Source organism: Scophthalmus maximus, chromosome 1 (genome assembly GCF_022379125.1).
Source record: "Scophthalmus maximus strain ysfricsl-2021 chromosome 1, ASM2237912v1, whole genome shotgun sequence".
In the NCBI taxonomy this organism is placed as follows: Eukaryota; Metazoa; Chordata; class Actinopteri; order Pleuronectiformes; family Scophthalmidae; genus Scophthalmus; species Scophthalmus maximus.
In genome coordinates this window covers 9,100,842-9,120,610 of record NC_061515.1, presented here as the reverse complement: position 1 = coordinate 9,120,610, position 19,769 = coordinate 9,100,842, and the positions used below count along the sequence as shown (strand labels likewise).

Sequence of the window (19,769 nt, the reverse complement as noted above, 5' to 3'; positions counted from 1 at the left end):
TGTGTGTGTGTGTGTGTGTGTGTGTGTGTGTGTGTTTTGCAGGTTGTGTCTCTCTCTGTGTGTGTGTGTGTGTGTGTGTGTTTTGCAGGTTGTGTCTCTCTCTCTCTGTGTGTGTGTGTGTGTGTGTGTGTGTGTGTGTGTTTTGCAGGTTGTGTGTCTCTCTCTCTCTCCCTCTGTGTGTGTGTGTGTGTGTGTGTGTTTTTGCAGGTTGTAACCTCAAACTGTCTAATGATTAATTCTCTCGGAACTGAAGGCAGTGTGTTCTCCAGTTGCAGCCTGACCTTTAACCAAAGTTTACTGCAGGTGTATTGCTTCACACACTATATGTCAGCACGCAATTTGCTTTTAGCTCATTTATAAAAAATATATGTATATATTTCAGATTTTGTCATTCGATTACAACATAAAGTTAATGTGTAAAAAATAATATACATATATATATATATATATATATATTCTCCTGGCTGAATCGTTGTTTGCCGTTAGAGGGCGCTGTGGTGTCAGGGCACAGATTCCCAGACGACTTCACAGAGCAACTGATCAGATCTTGTGTTGACTAATTCTATTCAAGACAATTCTCCTTTTACACTGAAAACACGGATTAGATTTTGCAGCAACCATTGTCTTCAATTTGCTGCCATTCACACCTTACAAATTTGGAAAAGTAAAAGAAAATATAATTTACAGTCTCTCTGGATCACTGCCTTTGAACTCACACTGACATTTTATAAACTCCTACATAACATTGTATCTTTTTTTTTTTAGCTTGAGGAAACATCTAGTGTTACATTATGAATGCTGAGACAGTATAGGGGCCATTTTCCATGAATTGGAGAGACACCCGGTGGCTGAGGTTTGACCAAATTATCCAAACTGGAATGAGACTTTTGGAAATGACTTGAGCCTGTAATTGAAGTCAATACTCTGAGTTAGCTGAGGTCTGTTAAACATCAGTCTTACTTGAGATTCCACAGGCAAATATATTCTACAAGCTCCATTGTATCCCTGTGACAAAAAAAATATATCTTTATGTCTCAACTCTGACAACTTCGTAGAATCAATCGCTTACAGACTGTTTTCATAGGAAATCTTTTTGAGTGCCCGGAACCTAAAGGTATGACGGTTTTACTCCCACAGTCCACTATAGGAAGTGAGCCCCTCTGCAGGTCACATCTGAGTGACTTCCCTGCTGCTCGATGACTCCTCAGCTGCGGGAAGCAGCATGTGAGATGCATGTTGCAGCCGTTTGGTTTTGAAGTGAGATCAAATATCAGTGGGATAAAGACTTTAATTGGTTTGAATTTCTCTGTCTAGAAATGTACTCGTACCCAACGGTTTGTGTGGACGCAGTTTACGTAGACAGCAAAGCTCTCTAACATAATTGTATATCATTAGGGAACAGTATTGTCTGGAAAAGTTAAATGTCTGCACTCAAGATAAAGTGCAAGTGTTCTTGATTCTTTTATACGACAGTTGTGTTCAAATTTATAGCCCCAAAATACAGTATGGAGCACGGCCCATTATTCTACGAGGAAACTGCGACTGTGTTTCTGTTGTCCAGGGATTTGAAGACAACTGTGTTAATGATGGCAGGTGCGAGTGCACTACAGGCCGAGGGCTTGTCTTGAGTGAAGACTATTATCTCTTTACACCATTGTTACACAACAGACTGAGTGTGTAACCCGTCCCTGCCCCTGCCTGAGGACAGCATGTCTGGCAGGTAGCGACGGTGTCGGCCAGCTCAAGAAGTGGGTCAAACCGGGCGTGAGGTAAGAGAGGAAGCAGGCCGAGAGGAAGAACCAGTGATCAAGATCAGCCCCCAACATCCTTTAACTCCGTGCACTAAACCCTTCGGCTTGGGGCTGAGGAAAGGAAAAGCGGAGGATGACGAAAAAAGAGCTGCTGCCCTATTGCAACCTCTGACCCCGTTCCCACGTGCTCTGTCTAAAGAAACCGTCTGATCTCTTCTTTCTTAAGAGAACAGCTCTGCGTACACCCTGTACCAACAGCCCTGCCCGCAAACCCATTGATTAGACTAATGCACTAAATATTGAGGATTAGAGACTTTCCCTTCAAGGAACAGAATGAAAGTATGTGTACTAAAACCCTGCAGTGTTTTAGTACAGACTTGAGTATTTCCACTGTATGCTTCAATATATTTTGTCTTTACCAGTTGGGCAAATATTGTTCTCCACTACATCTATTTGACGGAGCAGTTACTTTTCATATTAGGCAACATACGTTGCATTGCACTGACAGGTGTTTTGATCTTATATGTATATATATACTATATTTTCTCTTTCTTTTTGTCCACCCATTATTTTCCACAAGGCAATACAATTCAACAGAACCATAAACTGCATCCTCTAAAAAGATCGTAAAATTGACTCGACCCACCACTGGAAATGTTTTAAACAACAGCGGAACTTGTTGTAGGGGGTATTTTAAGTTAAAACTGTTTATCTCATTAATATTTCTCACAGATTCCATTACCAAGCAATAGTATGGTGCTGTTGTAGTTGGTAACCTCACCCAACTCAACTGCAAATCTAAAAACACTTGAAAGCATAAATGAATCTGTTATATTAATCCAATAGTAGGATTATTAGATTAATAGGATTAATTTTCTGCTTAACGGCTACTTACTCTTGACACTTGAAGTGCAGTTTTCGTTTGAGACTAATAGCTCTCAACTTCTACTCAAAATTGTTGTTTGCCAAATAACAAGGTATGCTTATTCACGTTCTTATGTGATCTCAAACGCTGGAAACAAGGGGAACCAGCGAGCTAATTTGGCTCTTTGTCCCAAAGTCTGCAAACCTGCATGTCAGCCCCTGGAGAACAGATTACACATTGACACATTAAACAAATGCTTGATTGTTGGTTTGGTGAGCTTTAGAAGTGCTGCTATTTAGAGAATTGTACCACTAGGCTGAAACGGCTAAGGGCCTACTTTTATTGTGGTAGTTTCATTCGAGTAAAACATCTGATGTAGTGCTGAGGAGGGGGTGTAGGAAGCCACTAAGGCATCTCCCCTCACTCTGAATTCATTGTGGCTCTACAAGGTTACGTAACGGCATTCGTGTGCATTCCCATACACTGCACTGAAGTACCCTGAGTCTCTGCTGCAGGGTTTGACAGTCTATCATTAGTCTTTTGGGTCCTGGCTCATCAAGTTCTATCATGTCTTAAGAAAGTGAAACACATACTGAGCTGATTGAGTATCCCCAGTAGACAGAGGAGGGTGGTCCTGCACTCCCTAATGTACAGCACATCCTTCATGTTTGAACGGACTAAAGAGTTAACACAGAGGCAGCAGCCGGGAACATCCACAAGTTTACTTTGCTCTCTGTGCACCTCGCCCAGCGCTGGTGTCTCTGCCAGTCACAGACCAGAGACGCCACGACTGGGCAATTATGGCAATTTTTGGATGACATCAGACCAGAAAATGAATGATTTCATTTAGCCCTCGATTTTTTTTCTTTTTCTGGATCTGGTGGAGGATGCAGAACCTGTAATAGAGCATGTCAAAACAGAGTGGGAGAGTTGTTTGGATGTGCACATCTGGATTTGGCTGGATGGTAATCCCAGCCTGTTGGGGTTCGGTTTGTCTGTTAATAATGACCACTGTTCACCATGGGCACTCGCAAAAAAACAGGCTTAATCTCCTGGAGAGGTTGGACCACCCAACGACTATGCACATCCCAGTACTTTCGGCTGTCTCTACTGGCAGACAGACACACACACACACACACACACACACACACAGACACATTCAAAAACAGTTTTGGTGGTGCCACTGTTTTTGGCTACCTTTGACCAAAATAACTGGTGGTGCCACTGTCAGACACAATCCAACCAAAATAACAAAATGACTAACCAAACTAAATTTGAATTATTCACGGAGCAAGACCTCATTCCTGACTACAAAAAGTAAAATGAGTAAAAATGACTGGAGATTATGATGTATTGACACCGAGAAAATACGATTCACCCTTTAGCTGCATATTGAATACCACAAAGATGCCTTTAAAGGGCCGAAAGAGCTGGAATGGGAAATGTAAAATATGTACTATAACTTATCCACAACCGTCAATTACACACTGGCACACTGGACAGACACTGAGTCATTTGTATAGTGCGTCTGCAAAAAGATCTTGTGGTTCTTCCCAAGGGTGCGATTTGATCTCTGCACTCTCTTCTTTAGAGTTTGAGCTTTCTCCTTTATGCTGACAAACAAGTGCACGAGTTTGGCTTGAACTGAAGAAAAAATCCTTTGAAATTAGGAGTGAAATAAGTTCATCCCTTCACTCAAAAAAAAATGAAAATAGGATTTAATAATTGCTCCACCATCTAGTCATTTACAAACATCACATCGCACCAACCTGTCGGATCGAGCTGTACACACTGACAAAGCAACAGGCCAAATTGTGTTAGTGTGTAAATCCCCTCTTACTCTCATTTCCTTTTCAACTGCCTACTAATCCAATTAGAGCGCCGTAGTTGAAAACCTGCGAGATCCACTGTACCTTTCCTCGCTGTATTGGCAGCTTCTGTAGCTCTTTCTGTTGGAATTAAATTCGGCCCAGGTCAGATGTATACATGCGGGATCTGCAGTGGGATTTAACACAAGCAGGAATTGGACCCAATGCTATACGATCTAGTTAGCTGTGGACAGTGTACAAAAAACATTTGAATCCACAAATGTCACTCACATTTGTAAGCTTATTTTTAGCTTAGTGTAAAACTTCCCTTTGTCTCTGTGTCCATGAAATAGTGAGAGTGGTGCCTTTTTAATCAAACAAAATAGTGTCAATCTTACTGATTAGGTTTACTGCGAGTGTTGCCAAAGTCCTAATGTCTCTGGTACTACACAGCGTGTGAAAACAGCTGTGCAATGTCCCCTGTAGCTCTGAAAGAGCTTTGACAAGTAAATATGATCCCATCAGGTGTTGAACTGAACACACACAAAAAATGCACTGGAGGGCATGTACTGTCAGAGGCACAGGCCTTTACCATTCAGTGAGAATCGAACAAAAAGACACTGGTGAAGTCGCGTATGGGAATTGGAGCTCGACCCACATAGAGACGTCTGACGTCAGGTTAACAAACTTTATGGGAGTGTAATTTTAAATAAAGAAGTGTTGTGAAATGGGCCAACATTTCACAACTATGATCCTATCAGCAGTGTGATCCCAAGACAGTGCAGTCCCTTCATGTGGCCTACACCAACCAAACAGGATGTGAACTAGCTTCAAAGGACTGGAAATGTATCCTGAGCCAATTCAAAGAGAAGCTATATAAGGAGGTTTCTAAATGTTACCAAAGATTTTGGATTGTGTGTCTGTGCTGTGTACAATGTATGCAATACAGGAGACTAGGCTTCCTTTGTGAGGCTCTGACTGTTGATTATTATTCTATTGTTTTATGGTGACTGTATGCACGATTCTTGTTGTGCCTCATAAAGACCTGCTTGATGAAAACATTGCACATAGAACAATGGATGAAACATATAAGGGAGAAAAACACTGTGAGCTTATTTCACGTTTTATCATAAAAAGCTCTGGGAATTTGCCAAAAATAAGACAGGTCACAATATACTGTCTCAGATTTGGTCATTTTTCTGCACATTTCTTCCCACAGCTGGATCCAAGTGGGGGACAGAGAAAACAGTGAAATCCAAGGGAGAGAAAATGAATCTATGGGAAGACAAAAATACCCCCCAAAAATATGAGGGGCTATCCAAACATCTTTCAGCTGTTTTTGTTTCAAGTTTGTGGTGGATTTATTACTATCACATGAGACTGCAACAGCCCAAAGGAAACTGGTAATCCTGTCCAAGAGCTCCAACAAAAAAAAGCCTCCTGATGGCCTCGGAGGTCACCCTAAGGTCACACGAGCAGTCCTGTTAATGCATGCGTGATGTCATGAGCAAAAGGTCTCTAGTGATTATGTCATATTTATCAATGCTCATGCATATGTATGTGTACATCAGTGAATGCATGCTGTGGCCGTGTTGCTGTGTCTATTTGGGTGTGTGATGTGTATATTGGTTTCTGTTTCGGTTCACTGACAGCACACAGACTCTCTCTGTCCATGTGGGCTCCAGGAGGTTAAAAAGTCTCTGAGCAGAGGAATTCAGTCTCCACTGAGCACAGGCTTGATCTTGTCTTCACCTTCTCAGACTTCCTGTGAGCAGATCACATCACAATAACATTTGGTTCACATTTGCCATTTTTATAGCCTATAGTTATTTTTGTCATATTTATTTCATTTAATTTAATCCTTGTAGATTTCTTATTGGGGCTTTGAGCAGAAATGAAACCTTAATCATAAAAAATAATAAAACAATAAGCATCCAGGACTTCTGTCTATCCTCAGGAGGAGATGGACAAGCAGAAGGATAAAAATAGATCATGAAGATGAGGGAATGTTATCCAATCAAATCATTAATGTTTTTTGTATTTTCTAAAATCAAACCCATAGAAGAACGATTAATGCAAATAAGAAGGGTCCTAAAATGGAGCCTTGGGGCACACCTCAGGAGACATCAACAGGTAGCAGTCACGTATATTTGACTGAAACTGGCTGACAAAAATCAAGAACTTCATTTAATTCATTTTGTCATTTTGTCATTTTGTCATTTTGCCATTAAAATCAAGACAACAAGAGAAAATATCTGGGGGGGAAATCTAGAGAGCTGACACAAGCTGACTCAGACGACTAGACTGGATGAAACTAATGCCTCGTGTGCTCTGTGCCCTTACTGTAAGATTTCCAAATGATATTATATTGGATAAAATATAATGATTTTATTTTATCCTCTGGAAAAGTTGAGGCATGTATCCGATGTGGGTTGACACAAGTGGATGGCGCAGGTTGTTCCAAATCCACACATTATGGTCTTACACTTCCAGTCAGTCAGGATAAAACCAGTTATTGGAAAATAGACTTGCCAAAGACGACAACAGACTGACCAAAATCAACCAACCGTGCCGAAGAGCTCAAATGTATAATTGTTTCATTAATAAGAAAATGCCGCCTCAGCTGCGTATTTCAAATAACAGATACTTTACTTGATAAGTAAGAGGCTATCACATGACGGAAAATATTTTTTAAATTATATTTTCCTGAGGTCATCCTGCCTATGCCACAGCTTTTAACAATAAACCTTTTGATAGACATAATGATTTCATTAGAAAGGGAAAAACTCAGTTTTATACCTTGCTATTAAAAGCAGACAATAGAAGAAATAAAATTATCCACAAAACAGCTGGAACACAAAATTATAATTAAGTAATCATATTTCACTCCCTCTGATTGTTTAACAAGCGGGTTTAATGCATTCAAGTAATTAATCGGAAAATCCATTTTGTTTTCGATAAGGATCGTAAAAGTTTTTATCTGAGAAATATTGTTTAATACCTTTAGAAATATATTTGCCATGGTTAAACATTTGGTTTGGTTTGATAATCCTGTTATTTCTTTTAAAATTTAATTGAGACAAGTTATATGATTCTTGTAAATGCACCTGGAATCAATTCTCTTGATATTCACTGCCAGTTATGAAATTTATGGCCTGTAGTGAACAGATGCCTTTTTATGTTTTAATAAAAATGCGCTGCTAAATTCCCAGAAAAAAAAGACAGTCTGTCATTGGTGTACACAATAAACTCTAGAAATATGTTAACACTGAGGAGTAATTTGGAATTTCATTACAAGGCCCTGGCATGTAGTTTACAGTTTGAATGTAGAAAAAAGAAGAAACATTTGGTGCTGCCATGATCTTTTTGACTGTTCCCTGACAGTTGATGTTGATACATATTGCAGAGGGACACATTTTGGAGGAAAAAGCATATGTTTCAGAAGTGAAATGTTCACTGGCAAAATGAATCACGGATTTATGTGTTTTGATGAGGTCTCGTTTTCCACTAGATCTCAGGTTCAGACAGGGAAGAAATGCAGTTTGACAGAAATGTTGGTTTTGAGTGGGGAAATTGCCATCCTCAAAAGTTCTCCAATGACCTTGGAGCAACATCAAGACACGGAGCATTAAATGATTGTGGTCGGATTAATATCAGCGCAAAGCCGTGGAATTATTACAACAAGATCAAGCTGATGTGCTCAGTGACTGATTTCCAATAACCCCGCGGCACTCGCAGTGGGAGGCAGTGTGTCGGGGTTTGCTTGGTCAGACAGCGGTGTGAAGCGCAGCTCTGAGACATGTGGAAAACTTGAAATGTGGAACAATGACTTTAACTGGGCTTTGAGTAAGCAAACCCACATCAGTTTGGACCCAGGGCCTCCCCCATGAGTCACCCATCTCTTGAAAAACATGTCGATCCTCAACGTCCCAATGTCCATTGTGTTGCTGAAGAGCACAACCAAGACCTTCTCTCAGCATTGCACTTCCTGCCCTGTTCCAGGAATGCAAGAAGCGGGACATCATTAAAAAGGTCCAAGGTGATGGGCTCCACATGGCGTCCAACTGGTTAGAAGGCACCCAGAGGAGGATTTCACACGGCCCCATGAGCATCACTACAACACGTGTAGATCCAAAGCTTCACAGACTTGACGTGCCAAGTTATGCTTTGATTGAACAATTACCGTTCGGACAGGCGATCAATTCCGTGACAGTTGGGTAAATCTATCTGCTAAGGAAGATTGACTGAAATGGTCAAAAGCTCCCATCAACAGCCCTTGTTTTGTCAACCCCTGAACTTTCAGTCACTCCTCTATATTTCCTTTGTCCAAGTGTAAGATAACATATGAATTATTTCCCATGGCAGCAGTGGGTTTATTCATGTGTGTCTGTGTGGGTGAATAATATTAGAATAGCAGACAATAGTTTGGTCTTTGTCACAGAGACAAGGCCGTTGAACTGTTATGGCACCATAAAATATATTTTATAGTCAAACTAGGCGGATGTTATTTTGTACTTTCAAATCTGTTTGATCCCAGCTGACGGAACACATTTTATTTATAGAGGCAGACATGTGTTTATGTATCTTAGAATTTATGAACATGTTTTTGGTGTTTAAATCTTAAGATGAAGAAAGGGCCATCTGGTGCTTCTACAATGAGAATAACAAACAAATGAAAATGCCAACATAATTGCTTGTTTACATCCAAATTCAAAAGATTATAAGATTTCCGATTAGGAATGAGTTTGTGATTTCAGTAAATAAAACCCATGGGGTAGATTGTGACTGCACAGTGATGCTGTCACACATTTGACAGTTCCACCTCAGATATTGTCGTGTTTGGATGGTCCGGATAGAGTGGCGGATGGTTCTGGGCACCGCCCCCCTCAGTGGGTAAACTCTACACACTGCAGCCATTCAGTTGGCCCGGCTCACTGGATAAAGTTAGGATTGTTTGTCAGTGAGCTGTAATGCCAGGAATGCTCAGCGCTGGCTCCCTCTCCCCCTCCCTGGTGTGTGCGAGTGTCTCGCACACTTTATTTTGCCCCTCAAGCAGCAGTTTGGATCTGTGGTGACACCCCCTACGCTCCCTGAACTCCAAAGTGAAATAACAGATTCTGTTTCTCTCCTGCAAGCTATTTTGGTACCCCGGAGCGTGCACGCACAGACACACACACACACACACACACACAGACACACACACACACACATGCACTCCCACCGCCCCAGCAGAGACTGTCCTGTCTATTCTGCTCTGGCGTTTTCCAGCATGTTCCATCCGGCCATCATGACATCACTTTCTAAATGGGAACACACACACACACACACACACACACACACACACTAACACAAACATTCACAGCTTGACTCTAACCAGCTGCATCTGAGTCCTGCTGAGCTCCCCTGAGAAGCTGCTTTTGGGGGGTAGAATACAGATTAATGAGGTTTCATGGTAAAGTAAAACGGAGAAAAGAATGTTCCTTATGAACATTCTTATATGAATGACTTTTTAGGGTCTAATAAATGGTCAAAAACATCTAAATCTATCAGCCATTTAAAAGCATAAATGAAACAAACTTGTGTGGGTTGCCATGACCAGAATCCTAAAAGACAAATTTGACAATTTGAAATTAATAATTTTGTTTATTTTCAGGCAGAAGGTTAGATGAGAAGATCAATACCACTTTCCTAATCCAAACTGCTGCAAGCTTAACATGAAGCTAAATTGTGTTTTTGCAACTGTTCCCTAAAGTTACAGGAATCTTTGAACCGAAGGATCACAGACGTTTTTCAGATGTTTTACTGAAGTAATCACAGCAATAGCCCTTTAGAAAAAATATTCTCCGTCACAAGTAAAATTCCTACATCAAACATATTACATTGGTGCTATCACAAAAAAGAACATCACTTATACAATATCATAATTGTCACTGTTACATTTACACATATCATGGATTTGTTATTTCTGAAGCATTGACATGAAATGAAGAATATTGTTTTATGTTGTTTTTGGTCAAGGAAAAGGAAATTCTAACTAGTTTATTTTTTTACTGTTTCCCAGTTTAGTCAGTATTAATGCAATATAATTCATGAGTAATAATATATTTTCAATATTTAAAATCTGTGAACACCACGTAGTGAAGTACAACATGGAAATACTTAAGATACAAGAACCTCAAAATTGTACTCAAGCGCATTAGTAAATGCAGTAGTTGTTGATGTACACGTATTTAGTCCTACATTGTCCTTGTTTTTTCACCATCCAAACAACCAAGAGCCTTCTGCGTGGACTGTATGACGTCTCTCTCAGTGGAAGAAATGTTCAGTACATCCAGACCAACATTTATTACTCCAGATTTCTGTCCAGCGAAAAACATCGTATAAAAAACATTCGGGTGTTTTCCAGGTAGATTAATGCGTTAGCTTGAACTAAATTCATATTTTCCTAAAGAAAAGAAAAAAAACATTTGAAAGGTGATTGGATTATGTTAAAATACCTGAAAGATAATATCTCTTCAGGTTGTCACTTAATAATAGCAGATGATGATTTAAAGGCCTAAAGCAACAGGCGCATGAAGGCTTCTTGTAAAGCCCCCGCTTCCTTTTTCCACTCGGAGGAGTTAGCCGTGCCACAGTTGTTTGGAGACTCTCCCCTCACGGAGAACTGGTGATGTACTTGTGGACATTTTTCAGCGCTGTACCTCAGCAACACGGCAACACACAGACAACAATCCACACATCTCCTCCATCTGAAGCTGCACTGTCAGCCTGATCTAATCATGCCGTTAAAGCAAGACATGTGTTTCCCCTTTGCACCCTCGGGATGATGTCATGTCCCAAAGTACAGCTTAATTTAAAATATCTCCGTATCCTCAGATTCATCTTTTGTGTGATCTGAACTGAGTCTTAAGAGTTTTGTTTCACAACCGGGGAGACAACAGAGAGAAAGTGTGCTCCGAACAGAGGCACAGAGTGAGAAACTCCCTGTGGATAATGGGTGAGTGGGACACTATAATCGCTCCCTTGGGTGAATAAAAACCCTTTTTTTCTAGGAGAGCTAAAAGCACAGACACAAGGCCAGGGTGAGTTTGATTTGTGTTGTGGCAAGAAATTGCAAAATCTCTGTCATTACCGCGCATCTGTCCTGTCATCACCCTGATTTCACACAGACATGTGCACAGAGCCTCAGCCCACACACACACACACACACACACACACACACACACACACACACACTCTCCCTCTCTCCCTCTCTCTCTCTCTCCCAAATTAAATGTCAAGCAACTTGGTCGTGTAGTCCTGTAAAGTAACTTTTTTATATCTATGTACTCTTTTCTACAGCACAAATAGTTCCGCGTTGCGATTAGAAGTCAGTGACAGTCGAGTTGAATCTTATGTCTAATCTGCCGGTGATCATGGCGTGTTAACACAACGTTAGATCCCAAACTACTCAGAAAAGACCACAACACTAGGCTGCACCAAACTCGGTGGAGGAGAGGGGCTTGGGCCAGGGAGGAACTGGTGCAGATCTGGTTAAAGGGGCAAATCCAAACTCCTTTCCCTAAAATAGTGAGATAGGGTATTTTTCAACAGTTTGTATGTATCTTTATGGATCTTGATGTTGTATTGAGATTGTGGAGTGTGTACAATTTGTTGCAGATACAGAATAGAATTTGGTTCTGGGGGAAAAAACTGTTGAAACCACATTACACAAAAAGTTGTATTTATTATTAATAACAAATATTGCATGGGCAGCAACAGGAAGTGTTTGATTCAACATGCAACTAAAAAAATTACACTAAGGATAGTGGTTAGAAACTAGCAAATAAATATACTTTTCTCTTCTATTTGTCCAGTGTGAGAGCTGGACGGACATGGATTATTTGGCCTTGGCTGAGGTGTGCAATTTGCTGAGCACTAATATTTTTTTGTATTGGGCTCACACCATGCATATTCCCCAATAAACCACAAACAACTTTTAGGTGAAAGGCTTCATTTAAATTTTACAGACAGCAATAGGTGAGAGGTCAATAAGAGCCTAAAAGAAAGGGGTTGTGTGTCATGTGTGGGAGTGTAAATGACAAAAAGTAAAAATAATTTCCCCTTATAAACACGACGAGGTCTAGATTACTTTGTTTTGGCGCCAGTACCCAGACTGCTCCTAGTAAATGGACTCGGCGACCACCACCAAAAACCTTGCATTTAACAGATTTCTGCTAAGATAAGTCGGCATATGTCGTCTCAGTATTACCACATTTCTAATGGCCATATCTCAACATCTGACTTTCTTTTTTAAATCTAGTTTGAGTTCAGTGTGGAAAAGTGGTGAGACTCAAAACCCGGTCATAATAAACAATTTTTGTGTTGTTCGGTGGATGTATACATCAGCTCAAATGCAACTAGCGTGGCTTGTGAAGATCCAAAGTCTGCTAACGATCTGTACAACCTGTGTATCGTTTCCGCTCTTTTAACATGCTCTACCGTTCTCCCTACGCCTGTCAAGATGTTTTGATTTTGACTCAGACAAAATGACATAGATATGGTATCAGTCAAGCACACTGGTTGGGTCTCCAGTGGTAACATGAGTGGGAGAACAGGCCAGCGTTTGTTAAGAAGCTTTAGTATCACAGAGGAGAGAGAGGCCATTGTGCTTTAGAAAAGCCTCCTTATGGTTCATGTCCTCGGATCGTAATGGATCCTCAGCCCCAGTTTAACAAGTGCAGCTCATTCCCGCCGACAGTATATGCATTTCAATGGGCCTGGTAACTAGAAATGAGCCACCTTGTTGTCATCAGCTTATGGGGGAACAAACAAGCCCCCATCCATCCAACCCAAGAACAAAGAGGATAAGACTTAAAATGACCACAACACAAAAGCTCTTGAGTTTTATCTTTTTTTTTCTTTAATCTCACAAAAAATGCATCCGTTTCTGAAAAGAGAAACAAGAGTAATCCAGAAAACACTGTATGCACATTTCTGACTTTACAGATGTTTTTAGAACATTTCATGGTTCATTTTAGGCACTTGGAATCATAACAACATTCCCTTTCTGAACAACAAATATATCTTTGGTCCGGTATGTAATTTTAACAAGAAAAAAATAAAGCCAGAGTATGAAAATAACACCAGCCTCAATGTTTTGTTTTGGTTTTTTTAATACTTAAATAAGATATTGTCACCACATCTCAGAAATGACCAGCAATCTTACAGATGTTTTGCAAGAGCAAAGTGAGAAAAATGAATGTGTCGGTTCAATCAGATGTACAGCAGTACAAGATTGTTGTAGTCTAGTCACATTTGGCAAAACATGGGTTTCCTTGGTGTATTTATCAGTCCACTTCCTTTGAAAGATAAGGAGCGATGGAGACACATCCACCTCTGACCGCCTCACAGCCGGTTCAGCTACAGGGCAGCCACGTCTGATATGAGTTACTGCACGGTGAGACCTGCGGCGGCTGCACGTGTGCAATGTAGTAATTACTGAAATTGATGTCCTGTACGTACGGGGCGGGCTGGTAGTAGCACGTGACGTTCGTCACAGTGGGGATGGCGTTCTGCTCGGCCAGCACCCTCAGCGCCAGCATGGAGATCAGGCTGAGCGTCTGGCGCCGCTCGTGGCCCATCAGACACACGGTGCTCTCGTTCACCACTTGGTGCAGCGTCATCAGGCACTCGTACCGCTTGTGCTCCATGCCGGCGAAGTGGTTCTGCAGGTAGGCCTCCAGCTTCCTCTGCTGCTCGCCTATGTCGGGGAAGTCAATGAAGAAGCGTGAGCACATGTAGCGCTGCATCTGCTTCATGTCCGCCTCTGAGGAGGCTCTGAACCCTCGCACCAGCAGGTGGCAGTACTTCAGTAAACCGCCCCCTCTGATTTCCTCAGGGCTGCGTGTAGCTATGGTCCTCTGACACAGGTGATCCATGGCCTCCTCGAAGTCCCCATACACACTCTCCCCGATCACAGTGGGGTGGAAGCTCTCAGACATGGGCGTCTCTGAGCAGCGGTCAAATAAGAGCAGAGAATCAAGGCAAATCTGGAAGGAGTCCACACTGAATTCAAACTGCCGCCGCAAGGAGTCCACAAATTTAAGCTCAACGTTCTTGCCCGTGTTGTTGGACAGCGAGATGAGACTCCAGCGGTCCGTGTCATTACAGACTTTCACCAGTTTCTGTACGTAGGCCTCTTTGAGGGTCAGGGCTGAGATGCGCTCCTTAGAGACCCCAGCTGGCAAGAAGTCCAACAGACAGTCCAGCACGACGTCCTTCACCAGACGGAAGGCCTGGTCGTCCTTCAGGGACACGCCAAAGATCAGGTCGAGGTCTTTGTAGCCCAGTCCGGTGTCCTGGTGGAGCACGTGGCTGGCAGCAGATCCATTGAGCCTCACGTCTCTTACACGCACACCCCTCTCCTCCAGCCTCATCCGCACAACCTGGACAGCAATGAGACAGAAATGCAGCATGTTATTAATATGAAAATGAGAGTTAAGAAATAAAAACAAATGAAATCATGAGGAAATTCATACTAAAAGGACTCAAGTTAAATGCTTGTCCAACTATCCTCCACATGGGCCTAGTGGAAATCAATAGTTTGTGAAGGCGAAGCCAATTTCATCACCATCAGCCTCAGACTGAATGAAACCTCAAGAGCCCACACAAAGTGCAGAGGCAGAGCTGACGGGTCTGAGCTCCGGGCTCATCTCCCTCTGCGTCAAGATTGTTTTGTTTTACTGCAGATTCTCTAATCTTGAACTGTCACCACGGCGGAGTGAGACCAGCAGCTTTGAGGCCAAATGTCACAACTTTGAGGCCAAATGTCACAACCAGCGTTTCCCTCCCCTCTGTTCCAGTATCCCGTGTGAACGAGGGCATCCCGCCCCAGTGCAGCCACATCAGAGGAGGATGATGATCTACTGACGGACAGGACAGGCCAACAACATCGCTGCTATGCAAACACAAAAATAATATTTGGGCCCTTGAAGCGAGACATCAAATGTAGATTCAATCCACTTGCCAAGAGGGAAATGAGAATTTACTTATAAAAACTATACTCTGCTACATACACATTAACAACAGCAGCTTCCTTGTTTGATCTGTCAAAGCTATTTGAGAAGTTTGTCATTTATAATTCAACGGCAGGCAGACGTGCCGTAACAAAAACTAAAGCTACCACTAAGCTACACTCCACAAGCATTTTCTGCTGAACAAAACATAATTGCAGACAATTCAAACGGCTAAACCTGCGGTGCTAATTAGTTGTTGCTGGCAGCACAATCCCAAATCTCCCAACTGGCAACAACCTGTCAGATTAGAGAGATCTGTTAACTCTCTCTCCCATGATGATCAGATAACAAGCCGGCTCTATTTATACGTCCTGGGTCAGGCTAGAGACAAACAAACAAGCGAGTCGGCCTTTCACACAGGAGGGCGGAGAGGGATCAGAATCATGATTACATAACTCGGCAGTAATAGCATTGTAGTCACTGAGCCGTAAGTGGGTTCAAATTCCAATCAGATGCAATTATGATGCGTCTGGGTCTGGCTTTTCTTCTTTTCGTCGTCTCAACACATCAGAGCAGCCAGAGTGAAATGTAGCCTCAGGCCTGCTCTTAGCACCTTTCTCCATCTGCACTCTGATTACAACCTGTCAAATCAACTCCTAAAAAGCATATAAGTGAGCTGGATGAGTCCCCCACCACCACTCTCTTGAAGCACAGGCATGTCTCGGGCGGCCTAACATCAAAAAACACGACTCCAGTCGTCCAATCAAGTCGACACGGTTCTTTAAGACAAAACTAAATTAAAGGACAGTGGAGTCTGGTTCCTCATAAGCTGTGAGCCACAGGTCGGAGTTGTAAAGCGGTAAAGAACAAGAGGGCGTTATCGTCTTAGATCAGTTCCTCTTTGGACTCTGGCGCCTGACGATGCTGCAGTGGATCATCAGCTGCCTGTCCATCACTCTGGCCCTGCAGCGGGACAAGGGCCCCACTCGATCATTCACACCTCCTCTGATTCAGAACAGAAGAGCCACAGTTACGTCATAGAAAACCTATCAAATATACATTAAAGCAACAATAAGTGGTCTCATTCGAAGTTCGCAACGGAGGAGGTTTTACCTTTGATCAATGTTCAACCAACCACTAATGAAGCAGATGGGGGCAAAATTATACAGGGTTTCCACAGACCCAGGGGCAACATGAGAGTCCCCTCATTTCGGGGGCTCAAACCTGCATTTAAGCCTCCTGCACGCTCAATGGAGCATTCATCTTTCCACAACCGCAAGTGTGGAGCTCTGGGCCTCCGCGGGCTTGTTGGGCTCATTTGGAATATGTCAATGTGTAAATGAACTGGGGAAAAAAAACAGGACTACTCCGTATCAGATAACGGCGTCACGGTTTTGTCAGGGAACCGTCTGCGTGTGTTCAATGTGAAATTCAACCAGGGGCATTTACCATTTAAATGCACAGGCAACCATCAGGAGACACCGACCGAGGGGAGTGCTCCACAGAGCATGAGAGGCTGGAAATGTGGAGGGACTGCAGCATGTGTGGGTTTCAGACCGAGGGAGGGAGTCGAACTGTACAGGGCCGCTGCTGCTCCCGCCCCACTCTGAATTTGAACGTGATAATGACTGAGACACTGAGACAAATCAACATGATGCTCTTTAATTTTCAATGATAAACCACCTGCTGGATGTTAGTGTCACCAAGAGGAAAGATATCCAGGGTGATGTTTTTGTTAGAGCAATCTTCAATAGGATTAAATATTAGCCTTGGGATAAGATTAGAAGCAGTCAAAAAATGTTGGTTTCCAATCCATAAAAAAGTGAAACAAGTAAAACAAGAAAACGACACGGAAATACAATTAACACAGGAAGGATCAGTGGCTTCTTTCAAAAGGAACATAAGAGACAAACCAGGCGTCCTGGAGGAGTTCCCAGTGTGTTTCATATGATTCTAGTTCAGATTGATTTACATATTTCATTCCTCAGGTGGTATCACAGTGAGACAAGACATGATCCACAGGTTTCACAGGATTCATCATCTGCACATTCTGTGTGGTCGGGGGAAATGTTTGCTTTTGTATAAATTCCGGGGGGGGCGGCGGGGGGGGTCCCATTCGCAAACTCAAGTTTATTAAATAACAAACTCATGATAAAGGAATCAAACATGCTGTGAGTATATATGCAAATGCACGAGTGGTGGATTTCGTACCTGGACAATCTGTCGCGGCTGCACGGGCAGCGTGGGGAAGTTCCCTCGGCCGTGGATGGGCACCGCCTCCCCGAGGATCGCGTCCAAGCGCCGCACCTGATCCCAGGACAACACGCTGAACCGCGGACTCAGATCCAACGCATCACCGCAAGACATGGCTGCAGGTTCACTCTCAGGCCCTCCCCCCCGGAACGAGAAAAAGGACAAAAAGAAAAATGGGCAGAACGTGGATTAATTAGCGCTTTTCTTCCAGTTCACCACGGAGCCTTTCTCTTGCCTGGAAAAAAATCACAAGTCAATATCCCCGTGGATGTCAGCGGGATGTCCGGGTGAAGGATGTGTGTGTGGGGGGGGGGGGGGGGTTAGTCGACTGAGTCTCGGGTGCTGGAGCTTCTTGTCGGCCGCTTCCTCCGGTGTGCGCCGCTGGAATCCGGTCAGTCTGCAAAGAACCGATTCATAAGGAAGCTCCGCAGGGTTTAAAGGCAGCGCATAAGCATGCGCCCTGTGATTGGCTGCCGCGTTTGGTCATTGATTGTCCACGCCCCCGTCTGCAGGGGAACACCCCCTGTGTGACGCACTTGGCAGGCTCCTCCCCTCCGCTCCATCCTGCATGCTGACGGGGTCTTCCCTCAAACGAGCCCCATGATCGAATCTTCTTATCATCTTTTTTTGGAATGAGCATTTATCCATCTTTTATTTGGTCTTTTACGTGAAAAAAGTGAAAGCAGACAAGTAAAAAAAAAAAATGGTTGAGAACAGAGGCCAGATTACAGTTAACCCAACATCCACTTACTCTCGGGATGTGTTTTTCTTTTGCCCAGGCACCAGGACCGGCTCATGTTTATACACTCCAACAAATCTGAACTGGTCCGGTGATGGAAGGTTATTTCTTTATTTGCCCAGGGAATGTTTGCAGAGTTTGCAGGATGTTTTCGCAGCAACGCCTTGCTCGTTGATCATATCCAGAAAAGCCAACCTGGTAACTTTCCAGTCACACCATCCATTCATTCACTAACCCTTTGGGCCAGTCTGTCACCTTCTTCTCAGCTTGTGAGCCCTTAAAACAAAGCCCTAATATAAAATCAACAAAAAAATTCACAAGAAAATTCACAAGAAAATTACGAATGAGCAATGTGTAGCATAAGTATGTTTTTTCTGCTTTTCCTGTCTTGTTAGTAAGTATATAATCCATAAAAGTAAAGCTACAGTGTGTAATATTTAGGAGAACTTATTCACAGAAACAGAATATATTGTTCATAACTACGTGTTAATATATGTATAATCACCTGCAACAAGGAACTGATGTTTTTTCGTCAACTTTGAATATAGTTACTTGAGGTGGACCCGACTTCCGCGTAAGTAGCCATGTTTGCTATGTCGTGTTGAATATGGTTGTTGCACAAAATGGTCCAGAATACGTCGCATTCACGTAGAATTTTCGGCGCCACTGGAAAACGGAAATGGAATTAGCGGTGCGTCACCATAAAGTGTCCCCTGTCAGTCGCTCAGTTGGTTGCGGTTTGCAACGTTACCACCAGATGCCGCCAGAAAAATGTTAAAAGTTACACACCGTAGCTTTAAGAGCCTGAACTCCAGTTTGGGAATCACTAGCTTATGTTATGTCACCAGTAGTAAATGCAACTTGGTTTTACCTTTGTTTTTCTCATTCTTACTAATTTTACACACTGGGCTTTTTTTTTCTAAAAAATTTAACATTTCTATTTTTTAATTTGTGACTCTATAGGGTATAGTACAGTAATCATCCACACCAACATGTGTATTATGCCCAATAAAATACTGTAAAAATCATCAAGATAATACAAATGCATATGACCATCTATCCTCACTGTTTTGTTAATAATTTAAAAGCATATAGATATATTAATAGACACTGTAACAGCCTACATACAACTGACTACATAAAGTATTGTGGAAATCGTTAATCTATTTCAATGAAAACCAGAAGCTGCTTGTCAGCCGCTGAGTATTTAAACTTGATAGCAGGCTATTAAAACTGTAACGTGCTGCTTGCTATTCACACATTGTTATTGGTCCTTATCAATTTTAGGACATGGACACATTTAAAGTGGAGCTAATTACCTTTAAGATATTTGTTTATCCAGCCAATGGAAAGTTA

The 19,769-nt window shown here is 42.4% G+C and overlaps 1 protein-coding gene across 1 annotated transcript; it reads right to left on the bottom strand.

Moving 5' to 3' along the window:
• Nucleotides 1-13,303: 13,303 nt before the first annotated feature.
• Nucleotides 13,304-18,081, bottom strand: tent5ba (terminal nucleotidyltransferase 5ba). Its single transcript, XM_035638539.2, has 2 exons — nt 17,633-18,081; nt 13,304-14,851 (listed from the first exon to the last, which is right to left on the bottom strand). Exons 1-2 carry the CDS (start codon nt 17,786-17,788, stop codon nt 13,823-13,825), a joined length of 1,185 nt encoding a protein of 394 aa, XP_035494432.2. The 5' UTR covers nt 17,789-18,081; the 3' UTR covers nt 13,304-13,822.
• Between the last annotated feature and the right edge of the window lie 1,688 nt (nt 18,082-19,769).